Here is a 20,467-nt window from a genome sequence, read left to right on the forward strand (position 1 = left end):
ATTAGTGTTTATAGAGTTAAGTCTTCCAAGATCGTATGGGAAAATGGTCACAATTGGAATGAAGACGATAACACTTCTTCAAACTGATTTGGTGTCAAATGCAATCCGTCATTTCACATGTCACATCATCTGAGATTGTAATTTGATTCAAATATTCACTTGCCAACAACTCACTGATACAATCAAACTTTGTCTTTTCTCACATTGGAGGAAATTCATAGCTAGGACTTCATAAGTTTCTAACGACCCCGCCTACATTGGTCCTTCCCTTGCATCACACATGTATCTTTAGACAACTCGAAGCAATAAGGACATATTGGGTGAAATTTTAATTTGTTTCTAAATATTTAATAGAGTGTATTGTAGTTCTAGGATGTTTAGATTAGAGGGTTATTGTGGTATTCACAGTTAGTTTTTAATTAAGTGTATCTGCATATTCTCTTTTGTACCTTAATTGGGGGGTTCTTTTTTTAAGTTTAGTTTTGTCATTTATAATTAGTATATTTCTAATCTATATAATTCTTTTAGTATTCTATATAATTATGAACACTTTTGTAATTTTTTTCAAATCGAAAATACTTACAATTGCTTATTTTTGCTATGTCAGCCCATATCAAAAAGTTAAATCCATATGCAATCATTTCATGTGGCTGGACCTAGTTCAACTCGTGACATTCAGGTTAGGCTTAAGCTTTGCTTTGAGCTTTGGGCTCTATGATAGGAGTGTAAATTGGTAAATCTATCATTGTTTAATAGCAAAAGAGTACATTGAGTCTCGCGCTGAACCTATAAAAAATAAATATCGATCTAATACTTATTAACTTCTTACCCATGATAAGGCCTCCATATATTTTACAAATTACAATTATGAGTCATTCACGACGAGACTTATATAGAAATTTATTTCGTGGAACTGAACTTTGTTTATTGTAATTAATTCTTGTAAAAGTGTGAACAGAGTATAATTCGATGCTTCAAAAGTAAATATATAATCTTTAGAGCTTGCGTTGCTTCTTCTGTAGAACGAGTCGGCTGGGCTTAGTGATCTTCTTGGGCGATCGGCTTGGGCTTTTTGTATCTTCTTAGCATGATCGACATTTGGGCGTTGATTGATCTTCTTAGATGATGGCCTTGCGCTTGGTTGATTCTTCTTGATGATCAACTTTTGGGGCTGCATGATTCTTCGTTGATGATCGCGCTTTGGGCTTGTATATTCTTCTTGGACTATCGCGCCTTTGGTTGTTGACTCTTCTTGGACGATTCGGCTATATGGCTTGTTGATTCTTCTTTGGAATGATCAGCCTTCAAGCTTGGATCTTACTTGGAGGATTAGTATTCGCACGAGGGCTCCGGAAAAAAACTTGTTTCGTGAAGTTCTGGAACTGAGTTTAGTGTTGAATATGTTGAGGGTTGATTTTAAATGTGAGATTGGGATTTCGCAATTTTAGTTACTTGATCCTTTATTCTCTTTTACAGTTAGAGTGGATGTGATACTTCGACTTGAAGCAAGAAAAGCACCGATACGTCTTGAAAGTAGAATGTCTTGGCAGAGTGTTCGTGTTACTTCAAGGGTCTTCTATTCTCTAGGAGTGCAGCTTCAGGAGTCTTAGGAGGTACTTCTGCTTGAATTGTAATGATTCTCTCTAGGCTCTATGAATGTAGGAATTGTTTGTATCTCTTAAGGACTTCAGTCTTCAGAAATGCTTGTATCCTTCAAGAACTTTTTGGTCTATCAAGCGTAGGCAGGAATGTTTGTATCTTCAAGGACTCAGCTCAGAAATGTTTTGTAACTTCAAAGGACTTAGTCCAAGAATGTTATGTATCTTCCAAGGACTTCAGTCTTTCAGGCATTGCATCAGACTTCAAGAGTTAAGCAATCTTCTGATTGTTAAAGATTCCCTGTAAGCTTTGAGATAATGGAATGCTGGGCACCTTGCACAGATGAGCGGGAGCTTCTCTTTCAAAGCTCCCTGATGAGCCATAGGGGCTTGGGTCTGCCTTTGAGGTCTAATTTAATGACTTTGAGTCATAAGCCTTTGGGCCTAATATAATTGGACTATGGATCTCGTCTTTTACTGGCCCAATTAACTTAGGCTTAGACCTATTTTTTGAGCGTTTTAGGCCACTTAAGGCCATATTTGGGCGTAATGAGCCAATGCCCAAATCATTTATAGCGTCAATATATGATAGATTAAATTATTTTACTCATCGATGCGACGAAAAACACAGAATTCTGTTCCTCAATAATTCAATTCGAGACAACGTGTCAACTCTAATTTGATCCGAATTTGACGATTTGGAAATTCGTACATAATTTAAGCAAATGACGTGGCGGATCGTGGTTGGTCCGAAATTTCTCCCTCAAACAAATCTTGCACTTTTCGAGATTTCATGCACAAATGTGGGTGGGATGAAATCCGAACAAAGGACAATGCGAGACAATGAGATTCAATAATTCAGGTCATTGACTTCGATGGCCTCCAATTTTAATAAACTTAGCGTTTAAGTTGACGAGTTTAACTAACTTTTATAATAGAGATGGCAAATTTATTTTTTTAATAAAAAAAAAAAAATACAATTTCTATTCTCAGGACTTTATTTGATTTGGAGAGATAAAACGTAGGAATTTTGAATTTTAAATTAAATTCAAGTTTATCCCTAATTATTTAATTGGAGATTAAAAACTTTAAGATTTGGTTCTTAAGAAAGAAATAATCAGAATTATGACCAAATGTTATAAGACAACTTTGAGCTTTGTCCAAATTAATTTTTGATTTGAGATTAAATAAGGAATCTCAATTTAAAAATAAAAGAATAAGTTTCATCCCAATTTAATTAATACGGGCCTAAACACTGGCCGCTAACGAAAGATCCGACATGGCTCCAAAGTTTTCAGAAAATGCAGGGACGAAAAAAAAGGAATCATCAAAGATCAAGATTTGGTTGTAAAAAAAAAGATTTTCTTTAAAACTAATAAAATTCTAGATTCAAGTGTTAGTCCCTATAAATAGGGCTCAAAAAGTCTTATGTATTATTCCATCAATCCAAGTACGAAAAGGTTAACAGAAAAAAAAGATATTCCCCTCTTCATTCCTCTCTTTTTTCTTTCTCTTTCTTTTTTTTTAAGAAAATTCATTTCTTCTTTTTACCTTTTTCTTTTCCGTTTTCTTTCTTGTTTTTCTGTTTTTTTTTGTTTCTTTCATCTTTTATTATTAATTATTTTTTACTAAACTTGTTCCTCTTGCACTTTTTTTCTACAGAAGTCTAGTAAAACTAACAGCGGACTCTTGCCTTACTTAATATTCACCTACTCTCATATCATTTGCACAAAAGGTATGTTCTTTTTTCTTTCTTATAGTATTATATATTATATGCACAATATATTAGCAGGATGCGTAGACGTAAGCGACTGTTAGCTCTCCGCCAGCACGATCTTGACTCATTGTGACACACCCTATAGTGAGGCGTACTGTTTGTAGCTGCAGGGTGGTCGTCAGCTCCCCGACAAAACATCTGACTCCTGCGACCGACTCTATAGTGAATTGATGTGTCAGCACAGTGTCTGTGTCAACTCCACCAACTCGATTTGATCCACTAGACACGGACCCTATAGTAGGTGACTGTTGTTAGTCTGCAAGGAAGGACCAAAAACAGGGTGGTTCAATCAGCTCCTCCAACAACGATCTGACTCCTGTAGACACTACCCTTATGTGGCAGTGAACCTATGTAACCTGCCAGGGGTGGTCGTCAGCTCCGCCAACAACGATCTGATTATCCTGCTAAACACGAACTCCTATTAGTGTGACTGCTGTAGGCCTGGCAGGGAGTGGTCGGTTTAGCTTCCACCACATATAGTATCTGACTTCTGCTAGACACAAACCCTATGTGTGGTGTACTGTGAGCCTGTAGGGTGTGTCTGTCAGCTCCGCTAACAATGATCTGACTCTTGCTAGACACGACCACTATTGTGGGTGACTATGTAGCCTGCAGGGCGTCAGCTCCACCAACAATGATATGACTCCTGCTAGACACGGCCCTATGTAGGTGACTGTGTAGCCTGCAGAGGGCTCGTCAGCTCCGCCAACAACGATCTGACTTCTACTAGACACAAACCCCTATGGGTGCTGAGTAACCTGTAGGTGGTCGTCAGCTCTGCCAACACGATCTGACTCTTGCTAGCACGGCCCTATGTGGTGACTGAGACCTACAGGGTGGTGTCAGCTCCGCCAACAACGATTTGACCCCTGCTAGACACGACCCTATGTGGGTGACTGTGTAGCCTGCAGGGGTGGTCGTCAGCTCCGCCAAACAATGATCTGACTTCTGCTAGATACGACCCCTATAGTGGGTGACTGTGCCAGCCTGCAGCGGGACTGGATCTTAGCATCTGCAGACAACGTCTGATTCCTGCTAGACACGGTTCCTATGTGGGTGACTGTGTAGCTTGCAGGGTGGTTGTCAGCTCTGCCAATCACGATTTGACTTCTTGCTAGATACAACCTCTATGTGGGCGACTGTTAGCATGCAGGGGTGGTTGTCAGCTTCGCCAACAATGATCTGACCCCTACTGAACACAAGTCCCTATGTGGGTGATAAGTTCGCACGATCATTTTGGAGCTGAAGCGAAGTCGCACCATCATTCTGAGATGAAAACAAGTCACACCATCATTCTGGAGATGAAGCGAAGTCACGCCTTGACTATGTGAGATGTGAAGCGAGCCGCGCCAGACTAATAGAGCGAAGTGAGCGCGCCAGACCTTGGAGACGAAGCGAGCACCCGAGACTTTGAAATGAAGCGAGCCAACCAGTCTTTGGAGACGATGCGAGCCACGCAACAGACTTTGGAGACGAAGCGAGCCCGCCAGAATTTAGAGACGAAGCGAGCCACACCAGACTTTGGAGACGAAGCAAGCCACCCAGAATCTGGAAGACGAAGCTAGCCATGCTAGAAATTACTAGGACGAGAAAGCGAGCCACGCCATAATTTGGAGACAAAGTGAGCCACGTCAGACTTTAGAGACGAAGCGAGCCACGCCAGACTTGGGAGGCAAAGTGAGCCATGCATACCGATTATAAACTTGAAGATGGAGCGAAGCCATGCACACCGACTTTGAACTTGAAGATGGAGCGGAGCCATGCACACCAACCTTGAACTTGAAGATGGAAGTGGAGCCATGCACACCAATCTTAAACTTGAAGATGGAAGCAGAGCCACACACACCGATCTTGAACCTGAAGATGGAGAAGCATCGACGAGACCTTCGCATTTGAGTTTGATAAAGCATCAAAAAATCCTCTGCATTTGAGTTTGACGAAGCATCTGTGAATCCTCTGCACTTAAGCTTGAAGAATCGGTGAATACTCTGCATTTGAGTTTGAAATATCGATGAATCCTCCACATTTGAGCTTGATGAAGCATCAGCGGATCCTCCGCACTTGAGCTTGAAGCATCAACGAATCCTTCGCACTTGAGTTTGACGAAGTATCAATGAATCTTCGCATTGAGCTTGACTTCACGACTTTGAGCATGAAGATGGCATTGCAAAGCCTCTAGACTTGAGCATGAAGATGAAGCATCGATGAAACCTCTGAACTTGAAGATGGAAGAGCATTCAAGTTTGATTTTGAAGAGGAAGCGAAGTGCATTCCAAGTGTGTGCCTTTTATTTACTGCGCTAGCTTCTTACGAGGGATGAACTTCTTCAATCCGTTGTGTTGCCCCCAATAGGGATGAACATCTTCAATCTAGAGTGTCATTCTTTTACAGGGATGATCAACATCAATCTTGTAGTATCATACTTAGGTGGTTGTGGTACACTTTCTGATGAACTAAACTTAAATTTCTTTAAGTTGCCCTTATACCGTTAAAGAAAGGGATCAAATCATGACGTAGTTCAAGTTTTTTTAACTGGACTGAACTTGAAGTTTCTTTCAAGCTGCCTACGTACCCTTCATAATGATAGGGATCAAGTCATAATGTAGTTAAAAAAGAATTTTTTTTTTTTTTTATGCGCGACTGAACTTAAATTTCTCTAAGTTGCTTACGTAATGATAGGGATCAAGTCGTAACGTAGCTCGTACAAAGATTTTTTTTTTTGGGCCATTCACATTTTAAGCTCATGCGGGCCAGGAGCATCATGCAGTTTAGGCTCTTGCGATGAGGAGTTTTTTCATTTAAATTTTAGAAGCTCTTATTTCATCATGGTTCTGTTCATCCTCTTCATTTGTAGGATTCGTCAATATGATGAGTTTTGGCTTCACTATCAAGGAACCTTCTGTACTTATGTCAACAGAAAATTTCCTCTTCATACGTGAAGGGACACGAATGTGAATCTTTTCGTTGTTGTTTTCTTCATGGAATGACGTCGCCTTCAAGATTTTCATCCTTCCTTTATGTTGATCGCTTGTTGTCTTGAGACGATCAAAAGCAGATGCTGAAGGTCAATCTTTCTTTGATGTTAATATACTTAGCCTTTTGAAGGCTGAAGTTCAAGTAGAAGTAGTTGTTGGACATTGGTCTTCTTCTCCTATCATGGCCATACTCAATCTTTGAAAGACTGAAGCATTTGAAGGCTTAATACGATTGAAGACAGAAGTTCTTTGTTTCATTTCTTCTGAGTCGTTGACTTCTTTGACAGTTATATGATTGTTGTTGACTTCCACTATGTTGGGTTTAATGTCCTATAAACTCGTAGTTTGTAAAACATATTCTATTTCCAATAAAGATCTTATTGAGGTTATTCAGTAAAAGATGTTATTGAATATGTAAGTTGTGAATATCTAACCTAAATCCAATAAACTAAGATCTTTGGCTATAACATGAATACTCGAACTATATGTAGAGACATATCATAGGATCAAGTTCAAGTATATAGCCAAAACTATCTATAGTATAAGGATAGGGTTGGGTACCTTATCCTGGGGATACTATGGGCGTGGCCCACTTTGTATAAAGTACAAACAATGAGATCCTAAATCGTTCGTGTAGAGACATGTGAGTGAGGGCATTCTATGCAATGAGTTTGCATAAGACAGGACCGCGAAATTAGTCACTTTCTCTTTATAACGCCGTTTACTGAAGAAACTGACTATTTCACCAGATGACCTAGGTAACTCGATCTTAATCCTGAGCTAACTATGAAATCCTGTTTATACGAGATTATCCTTTGATCTGCATAGGTGAGAGTGGCCAGACATCGCCGACTCAACAAGCCTACCATTTTGGGGATAAGATCGGATATATAGCTAGGGACATAGTCTCGCAAGACGGAATTCGCTCCTACCCATTTCAGGGATAGTAGAGAGGTTGTTCCCTTAAGTACTAACTTCAGGACTTGAACAAGGGGCCTCACCCTCTCCTTGGCCCGAGACGGACTTTAGGTTTGATGGTTGGACCACAAACTGATTGTTCATTAGAAAATTAGTGAAACTTAAGGAACAAGAAGTACTATAGGGGTAAAACGAACATTTGACCCGGCTATAGCTACGAACAACCTATGAAGGATCGACTTATTGAACATGGTTATATCAAGTGGATGGAAATATATCTACGGTGGGGGAATACAGCTATGGGCTATAGTGGAGTGTCCCGGTAGTTAACGAATGTTGGTTAGCTTGGTTAATGAGATTAGTCAGTTAACCTCGAATCGTTGGAGCCCATGATCTGTAGGTCCATTAGTGCCCCTACTAGCTCATATCGGAATTAAGCCTATAATAATTAGATAGGAAACTTTGAATCGTTCAAGATGAGAAAGGGTATTATCGTCAATTTTGTTTGGCACAATAATTTAATTATGAATTAAATTATTAAATGAGAGATAAAGTATTTAAAGTGTTTTAAATACTATATACATGAATAAGGATTCATATATAATGGATTGCACAAGGTTAGAATGATTAATTGGATTAATCATATGAAATTAATTGGAAAAGTTTCAAATTAATTACCAAAAATTAATTGCAATTTAGAATGAAATTAAAATTAAAATGCAAGCTATAAATCAGATTTTGGATCAAGGATAGTGGATTTTGTTGGAATCCCACTTATGCATGGTGATTCAAAGTGGAAAAACAACTCATCCATGCACTCTTGCATTGTAATGTTACATGAACACCTAGAATCCACTATTGCTTGCATCTCCACCATGTGTCTTGCATCTTGAGGCTTCTTGATGCATGGATTCACTCTCTAAGTAGAGGTAGAATCAGATTGAGAGCAAAAGACGACCATTTTCCATATTGTTATGCTACTGGAATTTGGTCTCAAACTCACCTACCATCATATATCTCTCTAGAGCTTGAACCTTCAAGCATTCCCTTCCCATTCCCTATCTATATAGACTCCCACAAGTCGTTCTTGGCCCCCGAGAATAGTAGGAAAGACACTAGAGGTGGTCCAGACACCGTTCATGAGCAAAGGAATCAAAGGGAGTTGCTGAATCGGTCTTAAAAAAGGTTGGTATAAATTCTGCTCTCTGTTTACGGTATTTGGACAGCATGCTTTCATTTTCTAAAATTGATGTAGTTAAGTGCCTCCGTTCCTAAAATTGCTTCCGCATGTGTTATATGAACACCTTCACACTATGCTGACAGTGTGACATGCAATAACTTCTGATACTTTCTCTGGATGACTATTGAGAAAGCTTCTTGGGAGAAATTCTGCGAAAGTTGTTAGCCGTCAGAATCGAGGGAAGTCCTTGTCTTCTTTCTTAGTAGGCTTAGACTTCCATGTCATCTTTTTGCCGTTCTTCTTATAAGTCTTGTTCTTTCTTCTATAGCTTCGATAGGAACGCGATTCTTTTTGGGTGGAGTTTGGTTGTCTTCTTTTTCGATGAGTCACAACTATCCATCCTTCGTTGTCATCTTCAACGAGCTCATCTTTCTTTTTGGAATTTGTTGTTTGAATCTCTTACTAGAACCAAAAAACTATAGGCTCGAAGGCTCCAAACTGGATCAGGCTTTGTCTTTGAGCATAGAACACAGACAGTGTTGGAACACTTGAAGTCGCTGCTATTGTAGCGTGATTTGTCTGAGCTACTTCATCCAAATCTAGCTCGATCTTCTTTTCACGAGCCAACTTCAAAATTCGTTCCTTCAGCANGGACACAGATAGTGTTGGAACACCTAAAGTCACCGCTATTGTAGCGTGATTTGTCTGAGCTACTTCATCCAAATCTAGCTCGATCTTCTTTTCACGAGCCAACTTCAAAATTCGTTCCTTCAGCATGAAGCACCTTTCAATTGGGTGACTAAGGACCCGATGATACTTGCAATAGTTAGGATCATCTATTTTTCCTGTTTATTCTGGCCACTTGCATTCCTACAGCTGAATAAGTTGCTTCTCTAGCAGTTGCTCCAACATATCTGCCACATCAAAGTCAGAGAATGGATGAACCTTCTCTTGTCTTTCTTTAAGAGTTGGACGACGCCTCTCGCCCTCATTGTGCCTTCTTTCAAATTTTGTTTGTTTTCCTTTTGAGGAAAATTTCACCGGGGTCACATGAACGACCATAGATTCTTTTGTGGCATTATCCACAATCTTTTCAGCGCCCTTGGCTTCATTCTTGTATTTTCTCTCTTCAGGGACTAGGAAATCTTTAGTTCCCCTGTTGGTGATGCTTAGCTCCATATCATGAGTGCGTGTTGCCTCAAATGTATGAGGTTTATCCCTTGTAGGATGTAGAGAAGCTCCCAGTGCATACCTTGAGTGAACATCTCCACTGCAGATAATTCGGTGAGTCTATCATTGCAATCCATACTCAAAGCTCTCCATCGGTTGATGTAATCGATGACTGTCTCTCCCTTCCACTGTTTGGTGTTTTTCAGCTCCATCATGCTAATAGTGCGCCTTGTACTATAGAAGCGATTCTAGAACTCCCTTTCTAATTGTTTCCAACTGTTAATCACTTCTGGCTCCAAATCAATATACCAATAAAAAACATTTCCTTTCAAGGTACGGACGAACTGCTTGACTAGTTGGTCTCCTCTTGTTCCTACATTTTCATAGGTTTAAATGAAGTGTGCAACGTGTTGTTTTGGATCGCCCTTTCCATCGAATTTTTGGAACTTTTGAGGTTGATACCAAACTGACATTCTCAGGTTGTCGATTCTCTTGGTGTATGGCTTGGAGTACATAAAAGAGGATTGTGACGGTCCTCCATACTGAGCCCTTATGGTGTTTGTAATCATATTCTGCAGTTGTTGAACTGGTAGGGCGGTAACAGAGATAGATTGTTGTGGCTGGTCTTCCTACAAGACAGTCTTTCCTTTGTCATTGGCTTTTATAGCTGGATATTGACTTGACTCAATAGTTTCTCGAGCTTGTATTTGACCTCTTAAAGCAGCGATTTCATGATCTTGCTCCTTTACAGCCTTCATTAGGAGATTTATCTTCCTTTCCATCTCTGTCATGGCTGACTCAATCGTTACATCAGCCATCATGACAGACACTATGTCAAGGTATGATTCTTCCTTTGATTGGTTAGAAGTAGAGGCAGAATTATCAAATAAGGATTTTCTCTTATTATGATCTCACCTTTAGAAGATTCCATCATCTGCTCCCAGATTTTCTCTATGAAGATAAAACCTTGTTCTTGCTTCTGCATGCTCTCCTTTGAATGGTTGCAGGTGACAAGTCCTGTGCAAGTGTTATTTGCGGCAATTGCTTTGGATGCAGCTTTCTTTGGTGCCATTAGTTTACTTGAATGTTGAGAGAGAGATGAGAGGTAGAGAGGTCCCACTGAGCATGCCAATTTGTTCGCACGAGATTTCAAGAGAAATTTATTTCGTGGAACTTGAACTTTGTATTTGTATTAATTTTGTGGAAAGTGAGTACATAGTATTTTGATGATTTCAAAATAAATTATAATCTTTAAGCTGGATGTTCTTCTAGAACAATCGGCCTTTGGGCTTGTTGATCTTCTTGGGTGATCGGTCTTTGGGCTTGTTGATCTTCTTAGATAATCGACCTTTGGGCTTGTTGATCTTTTTAGACGATCAACTTTTGGGCTTGATGATCTTCTTGGATGATCGATCTTTGGGCTTGTTGATCTTCTTGGACGATCGGCTTTCGGGCTTGTTGATCTTCTTGGAGGATTAGTGTTCGCATGAGGCTTCCGGAGAAACTTGTTTCGTGGAGTTGAACTTTGAGTTGGTGTTGATGTTGAAGTTGATTTGGTGCGATGTGGTTCGATCTCTAGTACTTGATCCTCTTATTCTCTCTCGGTTGGGTGGATGTGCTTGACTTGAAGAAGAAAAGCACCGAACGTTCTTGAAGTAGAAGTCTTGGAAGAGTGTTTGTGTCTTCAAGGGTCTTTTGTCTTCTAGGAGTGCAGCTTTAGGAGTCTTGGGAGTCTTCTGCTTGTTGATGAATTCTCTCTAGGCTCTATGAATGTAGAATTGCTTGTATCTTCAAAGGACTTCAGTCTTCAGAATGCTTATCTTCAAAGAACTACGGTCTTCAAGTATGGTCAGAATGCTTGTATCTTCAAAGGACTTCAATATTCAGAATGCTTGTATCTTTCAAGGACTTCAGTCTTCAAGCGTGATCAGCTTCAGGAGTCAAGCAATCTTCTGATTGTAAAGAATTCTCTATAAACTCTCTGAAGTATAGAATTGCTAACCCTTGCAAATGAGGGGAGCTTCTCTATTCATAAAGCTCCCTGATGGGCTTCATGGGCTTGGTCTGACCTTAATTGGCCAATGGACCTGGCCTTTGGGCCTAATTTAATTGGACTTGGGTCTGGCCTTTAGGCCCAATTAACTTGGCTTAGGCCTATTTTGGCGTTTTAGGCCCACCTTAAAGCCAATGCCCAAATTATAGCATCAAATTGGTCAAAATTAATTTTACTCAATCAACGTTTGCAATGAAAACACAGAATTTGTCCTTAATTTCAATTCGAGACACGTGTCAACTCTTAATTGGTCACAAATTTGACAATTTCAGAATTTCGTCATTAATTTAGTAAATGACATGGTGGTCTGTAGTTGGTCCGAAGTTTCTCCTCCAACAATGAGACTTCACAACTAACTACATTCTTTGCCCCAAAGATTTTACCAAATATGCTAATAGGATGTCTGCTCCATTAGTTGCTGACATGAACAACAATAATAAAAAAAATTATCTAGAAACTAATAATAAAAAAAATTGATCTAAAAGCACGTTGACATTCTAATAATCAACTAAGTGTATTTACTGATTTCATAATTAGATTTAATAACTATAAGTCAATGTAAGTACAATGCAACAATAATTGACTTGTATTATTATTATTATTTTTTTTTTTTTTGAAGTTGAAAGTGAAGTCCAAATCCTCATAGACAATTGGTTGTATTAAAAAAATTCCATACTAGAATTATCATTATTATTAAGAAAGGGATGTTTAGGATATGATGCTTTAAAAATAAAGATATTAAAAAAAAATCAAAGAGACAAAAGAAAATTGTGAATCTAAAAAATTGAATTTACATTGGCAAAAAAAATTATCAATTTTAATCTGAACATAATTCAACTACGTTCAGCCATCAATAACAATTTTTATAGGCAGAGTATATATATATATATATAACTTACATATTGTATACTACATTCTAAAAAGAAATACAGCAATTATGGTTTGGCCGTTATTGATTAGGCAATTAAAAATAAAGTTAAGTAATTTGATTGAACCACTAACCTAAACTTTGGCATCTAGGTGAAAGAGTTTGTTCCATACAATTTATTTATTTTCAGTACAATAGGGATAGAAGAATCTAAACCACAAATCTCTGGGCCATTAATGCATTTGTAAGCAGAACTATGCTCCATTTGATTTGTAGCATAAAATTTATCAAATTTGTGTTTGTACAACAAATAACCCGTACACCTTCAATTTATTTGGTTTCAAAAAGGCTCCAATATCATAAACACAACTACTACACAGAGGATTTGCATCTATGATGAAACTTTTACAAGAAATGCAAATAGATACTCTAAACGTGCACTGCCTGCAAGTATAGACTAAGGCAACATGCTCTCCAATGTGTTTTTTTTTTTAAGAGAACCATTTTAAAAAGTCGTTCCCTTAACACAAGTTTACACACTTTTGGAGAGAGCAAGGGATTTTATGAGCTAAATTTGAATGGTTTTACATGTATTTCAAGACCACCATTCCAAATCCAATTCCTAGGAAAGTTGCGATAGCGATTCCGAAAATTCCAGCAAGAATTCCAGGAATAATCATCGAACTCCAACCCTTAGCTGTGGCCATCCCGCAAGCTGTTGTGGGACCTCCAACGTTGGCATTCGAAGCTATCAGCAACAACTTTAGATCGAAGCGAAGCAGCTTTCCAAGACCAAGGATTATGGCAAGATGGACTGCAATCTGGACAAAAGAAAATATGAAGATACTTGGTGCAGTGTTGATGACACTCCATATATTTCCACTTGCTCCCACTACAGCAAAGAAAACCTGTCTCCAGACAACGAGTTAGGTGTAGAGATCATTAGAAGTTGACCAAATATAGAGTAAGTAAAATACAAATAGCACCCAAAATAATTGACGAGGGATGGCTAAAATCACTCCATAACATGCTTTCGATCATTCAAAATTACATTTAAAAGTATAAAATAAAAAAGCCTAAATAGACTTCAAATAATGAAAGACGTGCTTAAGAGAAAAATATGATTTTAACTATTCCAAAATCACTCCCAATCACTCTCCTACACATCCTCTACAGAGGATGAATAGAAATATATGTGTAGTTTGTTGTCAATTTAATCCTTGTAAATTCCAAAATTTGTAATCAATACAAACGTTTCTCAGAATCATCACATGAGCATAATTTCTCTTCTATGGATGGAGGGAAATCTTAAAGAGACTATAAGCAGTGTGCCAATCAGTCATTCCATGTAGAGTTGTACAGCACTTGCAAAATACCAAATCTTAAAATGACTAGTGCAAATCGAGGTATGAAGAGTGGATGGATTGACGTTTCAAGTAATGCACAAAAGTTACCTGCATTAGAATCAAAGCCATAGCCTCACCAGAAGGAGCAAGGTAAGCAAACAGCTTAGGAAAAATGGTTGCTAAGACAACAATGACAGCCGTAATTGCTGGCATGCTACCGCCTTGAATTCCAAAATATTTGGTCAGGTAGGAACCAACTTTACAAATGGCAAATGATACAGCAATGGCTGTGGCAGATTGCAACACCGGAAGCTTGTTGCTAGGCTCAACTTCTGCGCCCTTCCCAACATCTACCCAACATAACTTCCATTAGAGGCCTAATTTGGCAGTATTTCATAATGTAATTACGAAATCACTAGTTTATCCTATGAAACTGACCACACACATCACACGTTATACGGCCTTTGCTTTGTTTAATCATTAACCAAAAATCATTCCTCGGGAAAATAGTGAACTACTAGAGATTAGCAGGCCAAGATAAGTGAAATTTCAGATCCGTACCGTTATCCAATATCGTAGTCTCAGGAGGTACTTTAGAAGCTAACGCAAACAATGTTGCAAAATACACTGCACAAATTACGTTATCTGCAGCAAGTCCAGCAGCTAATACTGATGGAGAAACACCAAGAGCATCAGATATAGCAACATAATTGACAGCTGCACCCATAGAACCAAAGAACAAAACATCTATAAGTTGACATCAAAGTGAAGAATAATAGTTCGATGGATCAATGCATCACCACTTGGAATCGAAACTGCCTAGGTATCCATATAGAAAGAGAAGATGAGATAAAGAGAGCGTACTACCTCCACCAATATGTCTTCCCATCAATGCGGCGGCAATTTTCCAACTGTCTTGACCAAGTGATCGCATTGGTACAAGAAAATAGGCCACTACAGTTCCAATTGTTGTTCCAACTATACGAAGAAAGAGAATAACAGCAAAACTTGTTAAGATGACCCTATGTGGTGTGAGTGAAAGACCGAAAAGAATCTAACGTTTGAAGAGAACTTATAATTATGAACCAATGTCATTTATTGGACATCAACCTAATTCAAAAAAACAAAATATAACCATGGGTAACTGAAGTGCAATAGCAATTTAAAGGTCAGATGATCTTTGATATTTGAGATTCTTGCATACGCATTATAATCTGAACTCCAGTTTAACTGTAAATCCCAATAGGAAAACATTCATACTTTGTTAGATTGTTCTCTGAACTTGTTTGAATATTTTGGTTATGAAGAGGGTCCAAAGTAAATCACATTTCGTGAAGAGTCGAGAAAAAGAAAAGCCTGGTTACAACTTATAAGCAGTTCGAATGATATTTTAAAATTGATCATATTATTCCCACTAAGTCATAATGGCTCGTAAAGAACTTATCAACATGGCATGCAAAACAAGATTTGAGAATCAGAAACTCACAAAGAGATCAAGGAGGGTCCCTCATGGGGGTCATTACCTGAACCTAACAAAAATGCCAAGAGAAGTGTCCCTGTTGACTTTATTACACGACGCAAATCCGCTCTAAATAACAGCAAAGGAACTGCTAACGGTAGCAAGAACTCTAAAACAATAGGAAAAGCTGGAGCATCAGATGCAATGATCCCAAAATTACTGGCTGCAAGTCCTACCAATGTGCTCACTAAGGCACCACTTAATGCACTACCAATCTTTGTTTTCTCGGACCTTCAATTTAAAGAAATAAAAAGAATATCAACATAAAAGGTTAGTTTACAGTGTCACAACTATTATAATTTACCGCAATAGGGAAAAGAAAGGATAAAGACCCGAACTTCATGTCTACATTCTTAATTCTTAAGGATCAAGACTAAATCCTAACATTGCCAAGTTTTTCTTATGAGTGTCCATAATAACTTGCATCTCCACTAATCTCACAAATCTAAGGTCTAACAAATAGGGAACCCAAAACCTACTCTGAACTTTAACAAATCCTTATTAGTTAATGAGAAATCAAAGAAGAAGCATCCCCACAAACATATTGATATCCACGTTGGTTAAGGCACTTCACAATTTTTATAAGAGACATGAGCTACTTTTCTCATTACCAATTAGTTTTGAGATGGAATCACGTATTATCATATATGGTATCGGAGCTCATAAAACCCAAATGGGTATTATCTCAACCTCCACCCCACATGTTGTCAAAAAAAAAAAAGGCTGAAACATCCTTTTCCTTTGTCTTGGTATTAGAGTGAATTAGATAAAAAGGGGCAGTAGCATGAGATTTTGACTTTGGAAATGGAAGAGCATCTGACTTGCCAAATTTACAAGCTTCATAGAATCAAAAGGATCATTAAACTTCAAAGGCATATTTACATTGTCTGACAAGCTCATTTAAAACCTGCAGTGATGGGGTCCACGCGTTCTATGCCAAACACATTCTTAGACACAACGCTGTTTACACTTAAAGATGACTTTGGTGAAACAGTGACAGAACAAGCAAGAGTTTTATTAGCCGACTTCTTAGAGAAAATTGAAGCACTGCCAGTGTCTCCTATTCCAAGCTGGTACAAACCGTTTCAAGTACTCCCCTTAGCATTACCTTGCCAATACATGTATATTAGATAATATGGATTTCTTCTCAAAACCAATTGGCAAAGAGAGGCATAATCCATCTATCTTATAAAGAGTGTGAAACTTCTTGGTTTTTTCAATGTGGGATCCTCAACATGCCCCTCAAGTTGGTACCTCTTTTGGGTTCACTATTTTTTATGGGATCTCAATTTCTTTTTATTGGGCCGAATACCCGTTTGGGCTTTATGGACTCATGAGGTTCCATCTCAAAACCAATTGACAATTAGAGGAGTAATTCATCTATCTTATAAAGAGTGCGAGGTCACTTGATTTTTCCAACGTGGCATCCTCAACAATGTGGCCTTAACAAGGCAACAATCAGAGTGAAATTGAAGATATACATTGTTGTCGTGAGCAAATTTTGATACACTGCTTACGTTTTCTGTAATATCAGGCACACAAATACTCAAGATTCAATGTCATCCGCAAGGAACATTGAGGACCCCACTTTAGAAAGACAACGGCTGCATGATCTTTATATAATACATGAGCTACTCATCTCATTGCCAAGTAATTTTGAGATGGAACCTTGTATTGTCTACTGTAGTATTAGAGCCCTAAAAATCTAAACAGTATTTGGTCCAAAAATAAAAAATTAGGATCTGATTCAAGCAAGAGATAGAGCATATTCAAGGTAGGCACCACAATATTTATAAGATACATAAGCTATTATCTCATTGCCAATTGGTTTCGATATCAAACCTCATGTTATCTAAGAAAAAATACTCCGAAAATGGCGAAGGAATTTATATTCCCATATTTGGTACGAAATAGAATTTGATTACGTTTACTCTCTCGCCAATTGTATATCGAAATCAATCAGGAACCTACATAATAAAAGTCAAAGAAACAATGTAAAAGTTCACCAGATACCGAAGGCTCCTATGGAGAATAAAACAGTCCAGTTGCCCCACTGGTCGTGCGGAGAAATGAGGGGGACATTCAATTTCAGGTGAGATTTAACAGCAACATCTCGTCTCAATTGAACATTTCCGGTACTGGATTTACGAAAGTTCCAGAATCTCCGGCCTCGAATTTCAGCATCTAATGAAGATGACGACAACGACGGTTGCAGCAGTGGCTGAGGGGCCATCGCGATGCGTCTGGAGAATCCGACAGAGAATTTGCAAGAAGACAAACATGGAGGCTGTGCCCCAGGCGACTTCGAGTGAAGATTTGCGAGCTGTGACTGTGAGGCCATCTCCGGCGAGGTGGATCGGTCGGAGGTAGAACGCCAGCAATTGACTTCATCACTTGGTTAAATTTAGCGATATAAAGTACGGTAAACTTAGAATAGTACCTCCCATAAATTTAAGGGAAAATGGTATAGACGGCCCATTTTTTGGCTCAAAATGTTAAAATGACCCATTTTTTAAAAATAATGTCAATTGACTTTCAGCTGACATCATCGCCATATCAGATTATGTAAATGTCATCACTTCTTTATCTTTTTACCCTTTTACTTACCGCCGACAAATCAAATTTGATTGGTAAGTGAATTCAATCAGTGTTGATTATGTCTTAAACTTATTGTAATAGGGATAGGGTGGGTCGTTCCGAGGTTTAAAAATATTGTGAACCTATGATTTTTTTTTTTCAATATATTCTGAGGTTGAAGACAAGTAGAAAGATAGAATGTGAGTGAGATAAGTGAGAGTGAAATCAGCGAGAGCGACACTAGAGAGAGTGAGACTCACAAGAGCGATACCAGAGAGAGTGAGACTAGTAAGACAATGTCTAAAGAAAATCTTTCTCTTCGAAAGGGAGAGAGAGCAAGAGAGAGAAAGAGAGAAAGCAAGAGAGAGCGAGAGAGAGTGATGGATGTGGCCAATTGATCTTTACTCTCGAAAACTAATTGTTATTCATCGTTATTAAGTTATACTTTAGCTAAGCAATTAATAACAATTCTATATAAATCAAATTTAGACAGAAAAGCTCTCGCAAGCATGTCCTCCCTTGCATAATCAAAATATAACGCAACCTTTAAAGAACTATTAAAATAATTTTTTAACCACTAATTCTGATTTTAATTATCAAACCTTTCTTGAATTAGTATTTCTTTCATCTGCACATCCATCGCTCTCTCTCTTCCTCTCTCTCTCCATTTCTCTAGAGAAAGATTTTCTTTAGACATTGTCTCGCTCTCTCTGGTATCGCTCTCGCTGGTATCGCTCTCTCTAGTATTACTCTCGCCGATTTCACTCTCACTTATCTCACTCACATTCTCTCTTTCTACTCGTCTTCAACCTCAAAACACATAAAAATAAATAAATAAAACAAACAAACAAAAAAAACTATAGGTTCATAATATTTCTAAACCCTAGAATGACCCACCCTATCCCTATTACCGATCAGTTTAAGACACAATCGGCACAGATTGAATTCACTTGCCGATTAGAATAAATTTGTCGCGTGGCAGTGGAAAAGTTTTAGTTTAGTTTTGGTTTTCAATAAAAGGGTAAGAAGACAAAGAGGTGAGGGCATTTACGTAATCTAGTATGGTGATGATGTCAGCAGGTGGTCAATTATTATTTTAAAAAAAATGGGTCATTTGACATTTTGGACTCAAAAAATGGGTCATCCATACAAATTTCCCTAAATTTAAAAGCAAAAGTTATATATATTAGGTTATATATTAATAATGTAATTAATTTAAATGAAAAACTGCTGAAATTATTTTGAAATATAGTAAAATGTTACTACTAATGACATTTTATTAAAATATAGAAATGCTGGGGTTGATATCCTAAATTTCGTAGGGTCCTGTAGCTTGTAAACACGTGTATGAACAAATATTTGTGATGTAATAATATGAGAAATTTTCTTCACTATTGTCTATGAAATATGAGATATTTTAGTTGCATTAACCACAAACCAATAAACTAAGATCCCTGGTTATTGTTGTAACTTAAGCATGTATGTGGATGTTGGGATTGGTGTCCTAATTCTCCCATAATCTCGTTGTTTTGTAAAGATACACATTGTTTGATGAATAAAATAAGTGTTATTTCATTCTGGCATTTACTCATATCTAATAAACAAAGCTCATTGGTTATCTTATGTGAATTTAAGCATGTATATATGATATACAAGTAGATCATGTCTTAAGTGATAACCTAAATAGGTCTGTAGTATAAGGATTAAGGTGGGATACCTGATCCTGGTGATACTATAGATACAGCCTACTTTGTAGAGGTTTGTAAGTATTGTAAACTACTACAGACGGTAGATCTTGACCATTCATGTGAAGACGTGCGAGCGGAAGTATCCTATACAAAGAGTTTGTATAAGACCTGGACCATGAGATGACTAGACTTTGTATATAACTTCGTTGATACTAGAGACTTACATCTCACCTAAACGACCATAGGTGACACGACCTCAATCCTAAATGTTTTGGGAACTCCTGTCTTTGAGGGCGATCATTTGATTAGTATGGGTAAGAGTGGCCAGATTGCCAAGTCTACATGCCTACCTTTTTAGGGACTTGTCTGATCTGGGAGCTGGGAACTCAATCCACAAGATGGAATTCACTTCTTTCCCGAAGACGAGATAAGTAGAGAGATTGCTCCCTTAAGAGCTGATTTTGGGGCTTGAACATAGCGGCCACAACTTCTCTTTGGAAGAGAGGATTCAGTCATAGTAAGACTATGACTTATGTTCATTAGAGAGATCAGTGGTACTTAAGGAGTTAGATGTAACTACAGGGACATAACGGTTATTGGTCGAGCTGTACTTACGAGCAATCTGTGAAGGGTTGTCGCACTGTTGATTGGTTAAGATGGATACATAATATATCTATGATAAGGAGAGTTCAGCTGTCGGTCTTTAGTGGAGTGTCTGGTAGTTAACAGATGGTGGATCTCGTGACTAAAGAGTTTAGTCAGTTATTCACGTACCGTTGAAGCTTCGAGCTACAGGTT

The 20,467-nt window shown here is 38.1% G+C and overlaps 1 protein-coding gene across 1 annotated transcript; it reads right to left on the reverse strand.

Annotated features, from left to right (window-relative positions):
* Positions 1-12,780: 12,780 nt before the first annotated feature.
* Positions 12,781-17,840, reverse strand: LOC120069728 (uncharacterized membrane protein YjcL-like). The gene is made up of 6 exons (XM_039021518.1): positions 17,411-17,840; positions 15,409-15,635; positions 14,753-14,863; positions 14,447-14,602; positions 13,994-14,235; positions 12,781-13,447 (listed from the first exon to the last, which is right to left on the reverse strand). The coding sequence occupies exons 1-6, from the start codon at positions 17,743-17,745 to the stop codon at positions 13,124-13,126; spliced, it is 1,395 nt and encodes a 464-aa protein (XP_038877446.1). The 5' UTR covers positions 17,746-17,840; the 3' UTR covers positions 12,781-13,123.
* Between the last annotated feature and the right edge of the window lie 2,627 nt (positions 17,841-20,467).

Source organism: Benincasa hispida, unplaced genomic scaffold, assembly GCF_009727055.1.
Source record: "Benincasa hispida cultivar B227 unplaced genomic scaffold, ASM972705v1 Contig557, whole genome shotgun sequence".
Taxonomy (NCBI): Eukaryota; Viridiplantae; Streptophyta; class Magnoliopsida; order Cucurbitales; family Cucurbitaceae; genus Benincasa; species Benincasa hispida.